Here is an 8,720-nt window from a genome sequence, read left to right on the forward strand (position 1 = left end):
TTTTGAATATTTTTCAAAAAAATAGGGGCAGACAAGTATTTGTAAGAACAAAAGGTTTTACATGCAATCGGTGTGCAGTAAAAATACTGTACAACAGAATTTCTCACGTGTGAACAGTGTTCTGTTTTTTTTTTCTCTTTCTTTTCCTTTTTCCAAAATAACGAACACCGACTTCCTCCTTCAAAACTCCTTCACCAAGCAACCATGGAGGAGAGAGAAAACTCCAATTTTCGAGATTCTTCACGCAACAATACAAACTCCAATTTTCGATCAACAATGCCGGAAACCTCCAGATTGTCCAATTACGAAAACCTAATGCGAGAATTTTTGCAATTACAAAGAGAAAATCAACCACAATTAACGCAACATCCAGAAAAATATGGAGTTTCGACCTCAATCAAACATTCAGAAAAGTTGAAGTAGAGAATTTCGTTGATGATCTTGATCAATTTAATGATGATAACATTCAAAACTCAAAAATTCCAAAAATACAAAAACAAAGTAATAATCTAAACAAATACAAACCTATTGTTTGTTTTTGCTTAAATTTTTGATTTGATTTTCAATAATTAATGCAGATATTGAAAATTAAGGTGTTTCAAATACATTAGAAGATGAAAATCAAGTTATTCCGAACACATTAGATGAAAATGGACAACCAGTAGATGAAGATGAAGGTAACATTCTACAAAAGTTACTTTAATTAAGGCAAAAGTTACATATATTATGGAAAAAGTTACATTGACTATATGTTTATTTAGTAAATCATTGATGCATGTCTCATGGTACAAAAGTTACCAATATCATTACAAAAGTTACCTTTATTAATACAGAAGTTACTTGTATTATATACCCATGTACTAAATAACTTATTCTTTATGCTTATGCTTAAGTGCATAACCTATATTTATAGCACTCTGCTCCCATGTTCTCATGCCTCTAGGTACTTGTGTTGTGATTTTGTTCATGCTGTAATTGTGATTTTGGTTATAATTATTCCTAGAAAATGCTAAATATCTCTTATTCTACTAATGCACAGATACAAATCCAAAACCAATAGATACCACTGGTTTAGATGTGGAAGGATCATTAGTTGGAGTGGAAAGAGACACTTATAAAGAAATTTATGACTTGTACAATCTACATGCTTCTACAATGGGATTTTCAATAAGAAAGCATACAACAAGGTATCGCACACACACAAGAATAGTCACATAGAAATATTATGTGTGTTCTGCGGAAGGAAAAAGACATACTGCAGCAAAGAAGACAAATATGGTTCTAATGGTTGATGAAGATAACAAGGATTTGAAACAAAGAAAACCAAGACAAGTCTCCATTACAAGAACTAACTGCAAGGCAAGCCTAAGAGCAAAAATAAATGATGATAGAAAATTTAAGGTGGTGTCACATGTATTACAGCATAATCATGAACTAACAAGAAAGCAGTGGCATTATTTGCATCGATCTGAGAGAGAAATAAAAAAAGAAAAGGCAGAAGCAATTAAAACAATGAAATCTGCTGGACTTTCAACAATGGACACATATAATTACATGTGTACAGAAGTTAATGGAGAAGAAAACTTGGGGCATAGTGTTGTAGATCACCTCAATTTCTGCTCAAGATTAAGAATGGAACAAATAGAGGCTGGAGATGCTCAAACATTAGTGAAAATTCGGGTCGAAGAACAAAAAGAAGATCCTAACTTCTTTTTTAGAGTGAAATTCGACAATGAAGGTAGAATTTCCAACATTTTTTGGAGAGATGCAATGATGTTAGAGGATTATAAAATATATGGAGATGTTCTTGTATTTGATACAACATATAGAACAAATCGGTATAACCTTATATGTGCTCCTTTTGTTGGAATAAATAACCATTGGAAAAATTGTATGTTTGCATGTGCATTCATAGGTAATGAAAAAACAGAGTCGTTTGTGTGGTTGCTTGAAACCTTTAAAAAATCTATGGAGAATAAAATTCTAACCTCCATATTCACTGACCAAGACCAAGCTATGGCTAATGCAATTGAGCAGGTACTACTTTTTCTATTTGAATATCATATTCAATGATTCCAGTCTCATTTTGAGTCATTTTTGTGTTCATAACTTTTATGAATATAAGTATCACTTATGTGAGTAAAAATGTTACTTATGTGAGTAAAAATATCACTGTTGTGAGAATAAGTGTTCAAATTTAATGACACATTACATTCTGAATGCAGGTATTCCTAGACACAAGGCATAGGCTATGTATATGGCACTTAGAACAAAATGCAATAACACGATTTGGAGCCCTTAAAAAGGATAATGAGTTCAAAAAAAAATTCAACAAATGCTTGAAGGGATGTGTGACAGAAACAAAATTTGAAGAAAGATGGAAAGAAATGATACAGAAATTTGATTTGGTTAATCATGCATGGTACCAAAGGGTGTACGATCTAAAGGAAAAGTGGTGTCCAGCACTCAGTAAAGATTTCTTCTCGGCAGTAATTCTTTCATCACAAAGAAGTGAAAGTACGAACCATGCAGTAGGATTCAGAGCTAATAAATCAACAACATTGACAGAATTCTATGGCATCTTTGTAACAACCATAAAAAGATGGAGAAGTGAAGAGAAGTTTAATGAGTTTACCTGCAGCAAATCAATAGCTTTTACTTCATTGCCACTATCCGGAATGCTAAAGCATGCTGCACAGGTACTTCTATATTCCTTTATTACATATATCTAAGACCTGAAAACAAACAACATAAGCACATATAGAAATGATACATGCAAAGGAACATGACTGGTAGTAAGTTATTGTTCTAATGTACAGGTTTTCACATTGTCTCTGTTTAGAGACTTCGAAGAGGAATTTGGCTACTCAATGGCAACCACAGTACAAATGCTAGGGAGAACTAAAGAAAACATTATTCTTTATGAAGTATCTTTAGAAGAAAAGCCATGGCCTTCCCAACAGGTAAGTTACATACATGAGAGCCAAATTATATGGTGCACTTGCAAGAATTTCAAAGCATCTGGTTGGCTATGCTATCACTGCCTCAGAATTTTACTTCTACATTCTATTACAAGAATTCCAGAGAAGTACATTACCAAAAGATGGACAAAGCTTGCAAAGTCTGAAGTATAGAATAGAATGGAAAAAAAGGATCCAACACTCCCATATACACCATGGAGACAGACAATGATGAGAAAATATTATAACTTAATCTTAAGGAGTCAAGAAAATGAAAATGCAAGAGCATTCATGGAGGAAAACTTCAAAAGCTGTATGAAAATGGTGGAAGACTTACTTGCGGCTGATGCTATTACAGAGGAGGTTGCTGCAAGTGATGACAATTCTGATGTGGCAGAGAGTGCTCAGAGTAACAATAATACTGCTTCCTCATCAACAAGTACAACCATACCCACTATATTAGACCCTAAGAGAGCTGTAACAAAGGGAAGAAGCAAGAGAGCAAAAGGAGCACTTGAAAAAGGGAAGAAATCAAAGAAAAAAGCATTACCAGATCCAAATTCAGAGTTTGGATCGAAGACACCTACTGTGCGACTTTTTTGAACTTGTAGTGAGTTTGGATGAAACACAACTGCAAACTTTCCTAAACTTGTAGTAGTTTATTTTTGTTTATGCTACTATTGACTTTCAAACTGAATTTTGAATTGTGATATGGAATTGCTTATGAATTATGAACATTTATATAATGTTACACTGATACTCAAAAAAGTAATGCATATACTCGCAAAAGTGATGCATATACTCGCAAAAGTGATGAATTTACTCACAAAAGTGACACTGACACTTACAAAAGTGATGCATTTACACAGAAAAGTAACACTAATACTTGCAAAAGTAACAATAATACTCACAAAAGTGATGCATCTGCTCACAAAAGTGATACTTTTTACTCACAAAAGTACTCCATATACTCACAAAAGAAATATTTCACTAACAAAAGTGATATTTATATTCACAAAAGTGACAATAATAATCACAAAAGTTCGTTTTTAAAATGAATAAAATGGTAATATATGATAAACTTTAAATTTTCATTTAAATCAACAATATTTCTGTATGATGATATATGATACACTTATAAAATTATAATCAGAAATATAAATAAATAAAAATAAGAACAATAGATTACCAATATTTAATCCAATATTTAATCATATATATATATATATATATATATATATATATATATATATATTTGTACAAACATTTTGAAAATATTAACACTAGTTTAAGTGTCAATATTTATCACTAGTTTCAACTTCCAAAAGTAGTTAACTAATTACAACTTCCAAAAGTAGTTAACTATGACAACTTCCAAAAGTAGTTAACTAATAACAACTTCCAAAATTACTTAAAATTTAGAAGGAGTGTACTTCTGTGTAGCCTTTGTAGTCCGTTTTGCTTTCGGAGCAGTGTCAACAGCGAGAGCAGTTTCAGATTTCTTCTTTTTCTTCTCCGCTGCTGCAGCCTTCCTCCTTTCTTCAATTTCAGTAACATAAGCAGGATCGCTCTTCTTCTCATTAAAATTTTCAACTTCTGCTAAGACTTCAGATCTTGATTTGTTCATGTCACATAACACGAGTTTCGCACAAATCTTAGCATGTAAAAATTTCCTCCCAGCAACCTCACAACAAGAAAATAAAAGGCACATTAATATGTATAAAACATTAGCATAAACAATATCAAATGAATTGTTTCATATCAGTTTCAAGATCACTCACCGTTCTAAGTTCATCTACAGAAAACGATGTATCACCAACAAAATGCTCCATATGACACATCATAAACACACCACAGTCATTATTACCAAGCTTACTCTTCCGCCACACTAAATCGGCAATTTTGAACTTGTAAAAAGGGACTTTTTCACTCTTTGGATGATTTCTTTGTGCAAGAAAATCAGCAAATTCAGAACACTGAAAAAAAAACAGAATATTAAAAACAACAAAAAACAGATTAAAATAGAAACATACTTTAAAACAGACAATAACATACCAGAAAAAAGTCAAATTTTGAAAATATGTAATCGTCTCATCACTTCAAATGATATTATCAACATAATGAACCAATTCATTGTCATGATCAATCACAAACAGCACATAATGATCATCAACAAGAATAAGAAAATAAACCTGAAAAAATAGAACAAAAGTAAGCATAAAGCATAGCCATCAAACAGTTAATATATATAAAACATTAAGATATATACCAAGTCTGCACCAATAACATCACAACCAGAATTTTCATATGTAACCCATTCATCCCAAATTCCGTGCAAATCCGACACATCAGAACTATCTTCATTCACTCCCCTCTGATACATGCAACAAAGCAAACTAAAAGGAAAAAATAAATAAATGAAAAGATTAAGAAAACAAATAACTCAAAACAAGAAAGTTGCTTACATTTTGCCTCGCACCAAAAAAGAATCTTTGAGGACCACAAGAATCATAAAAACACGATTCATTTAGATAAATGCGGTAGCAATCAACTACTGACCAACGAACCAAATTAGGATGCACCAAAGACACCATATCCTCTCTTGGAATGAGAAAATGCAATCCAAAAGTAACAAGATTCTCACTGCAAGGTCAAACAATATTATTAAAATCAAAACAAAAAGAAAAAAAAAAGTTTCAAAAAATATGACAATTAAAAAGGAACTTACTTATCATTAAATAAGTGATCCGTCATACAATAATCAAGAGCTTCTAAATATAATTGAGGTAATTTTTCACTAAAAGCATGAGAATTACTTTTCATAAATGGCGTAACAAACACTACACTCTGACCACCAATTGCACCACAGTCCAAAGAATACAAACTTTTATTCGTTCTCATGCTGCCAACTGAACCATCTCCACCACCACCAAATCCACCACCACCAACTCCACCACCATCTCCACCTCCACCATCTCCACCACCTCGACCAACATCATCTCCCAGGGTAGACTTTAATGAATTACTTGCATCAAATTTAAAATACTCATTCACTGACTTCATTTTTATACACTCATCAATTAAGCCATCAAGAAGCTTATGATAATAAGGGTTAGACAAAAGTTGTTGTGTTTGACACAACTCAATAGAATCAGCATCCAAAGAAACAGAATGTTCAACCAAACGACTATTCACCAACTGTTGCAAAGTATGAAAACAATTGGAATTCACAGATGAAAACAGCTCCATGTTCCTTTTCATAAAAAGAAACGCCTCATGAAAATCCTACACATTAACAAACAATTATATCAGAATAGAACAAATGTTTTATTAAAGTAAAAAAAAAAAAAGAAAAAAAAACATAAATTTGTTGCAGCACTTTTGATCTCAGAATCAGTTAATACTCCTTCAGGCAAATCAAAAGTCACACATCTTCTACCATCATCAAACCTCCTTGCATTATCGTAATCAGTATGAACTGCACCAACTTCACCCTTACTTAAGTAGTTAACATTTGAATCAACACAGTTAGTAGAAACTGGATAAGTCAATTCATTCAAAACTTCTTGACCAAATCCACCAGCCTTCAACTCCAAGGACACCCTGTTTCTCACTTTTTTATCTCTCCAGTGTTGGATAAGAGGAATAGTGGAGTTCACTACTACACCTTGGAAATTCAAACGATGAAAATACATAATCTTAAGCAACAATAAACATCCACTAACACTATCTTTAGCCTCAGAATTTTTGTAACTAACAACATAATTCATCAACTTTTTCAAAACAAATGAACACCAATCAAGATTTTTAATCTGATCAACATCATCCACAACATTAACTAACCTAAAATTAACAGTCCTATTAGCGGTAGGAACAAGCATACTACTAAGAGCATGCATAACAAATAACCTCTTAAATTCATCACCTCCATCCACCAACTCCTTCATCCTAGTTTCTAATTTAGCCAAAGGTATCGACTTCTTAACACCAACATCAAAAGCAGCTCTCCATTTATCCTTCAACGCACTATCATCTTGAGATTGACCTTTGTAACTACCCTTCATTTCAGGAACCTCACGACCTTTTACCTTAGGAAAACCAAAAATATCACACACATCATCCTTAGTCACAACAAACTCCTTACCATCAGCAACACAAAACATACAAGTATATCCATTAAAACTCTCAACAAGCCAAGGAAGTATACCTCCAACCATACTCTTCACACGTAAAGACAACAAACCACCAAATCCAACCTCTTCTACATGTTTTATTTAAGTTGGAGAAAGCTTACTTACAACCTTAACTAATGAAGAAGGTCTACAACGACAGGTAAATTTCCTATCTGAAAAAACAAAAAAAAAGACGCTTACCATTCAAACATGATAATAAAATACTTATATACTGAAATTTAAATTATCATATAAAATTAAACATGAATTATGAACATTTATACAAATTTTTATACTTATTCAAAAGTGACAATCATGCTCACAAAAAATGATACTGATACTCATTAAAAGGATATAATACTCACAAAAGTGATTACTAACAAAAGTTTCAAAAATGATAATTGCACTCACAAAAGTGACAGTAATACGAACAAAAGTAATACTAATATTCACAAAAGTGATATAATAGTGAAAGTGATTACTATCAAAACTTTCACAAAATGATACTTGCACTCACAAAAGTGACATTTATACATACAAAAGTGAAATATATACTCACAAAAGTAACACTTAATATATTGACACAAAAATCACATAAAAACATAATTAAACAAAGTTACCTATACTCTTACAAAAGTCACAATTCCATTCACAAAAGTATAGAAAATATACAATATTCTAAAACATAAAATCTTACTCATCATCAAAAGAACTATCATCATCCTCATTTACATGCCTCTTCCTTTTATTTCCCTTCGATGTATTTCCTTCACCTTTCAACTTCTTTTTTTCCTCCTGCATCCATTTTATTTACTCTTTTCTCAGCTCTACTATAATGGAAACCTTTGATAGATCCTACCAATTAATAAAAAAAAAAACATGACAACAGAAAATTTGACAAATTTTGACAAAATTAAGAACACAAAAACCTAATCTAAGTAAAAGCAACTGATTAAAACGCACAATTAAACAAACATAGCACAAATTGAACAAGTAAAAACAAATTTGCGAAAAAGAGTACGAACACTAACCTAGAGTAGAAACATGAACATCATCATCACCAGAAACCAAACTCTTCTTCTTCACCATTGCAGAAACTACAAAAAATCCAAAACGACGAAAAACCTAAAAATCGAAACACTAAAAATTATATAAAATGAAATAAAATTGAGTAAACAAACCTGAAATTAGCAACAATCAATTTCAAAGTCGAGAAATTAAAGATCAAAGAGAGAAAAATTCAAGTAGCAAACTGAGAAAATGCAAATCGCCAAAAGAGGAGAGAGAAAAAACAAGAGAAGAAGAGAAGTAGAGGAGAGAGAAAAAGATCGAAGAAGAAAGAGAAGCAGAATGAAGAGGAAAGAGAAAATAAGAAAGTTTTTTTTTTTCTTTTTTCTTTTACACGTGTGAGCAAAAATTGGGCCACTCAATTTGGACTTCTTTCTTTCGATTTTCACTTAATAATAAAAAGTTTGTGTTGTAAGAAAGGAATACTAAATCACATATCATAATGGGCATTAGCCCACATTAAATCCATTACCGTTACTATCAACGCTAGTACTTGTATTTTTTTTTTTTTGAAACTCAA

General features: G+C 31.9%; 1 protein-coding gene across 1 annotated transcript; it reads left to right on the forward strand.

Annotated features, from left to right (window-relative positions):
* Positions 1-1,512: 1,512 nt before the first annotated feature.
* LOC145575639 (protein FAR1-RELATED SEQUENCE 5-like) lies at positions 1,513-3,127 on the forward strand. Its single transcript, XM_081633472.1, has 4 exons — positions 1,513-2,037; positions 2,226-2,699; positions 2,820-2,963; positions 3,050-3,127. The coding sequence occupies exons 1-4, from the start codon at positions 1,513-1,515 to the stop codon at positions 3,125-3,127; spliced, it is 1,221 nt and encodes a 406-aa protein (XP_081489598.1).
* The last annotated feature ends 5,593 nt before the right edge of the window (positions 3,128-8,720 follow it).

Source organism: Chenopodium album, chromosome 13, assembly GCF_948465745.1.
Source record: "Chenopodium album chromosome 13, dcCheAlbu1.1, whole genome shotgun sequence".
Classification (NCBI taxonomy): Eukaryota; Viridiplantae; Streptophyta; class Magnoliopsida; order Caryophyllales; family Amaranthaceae; genus Chenopodium; species Chenopodium album.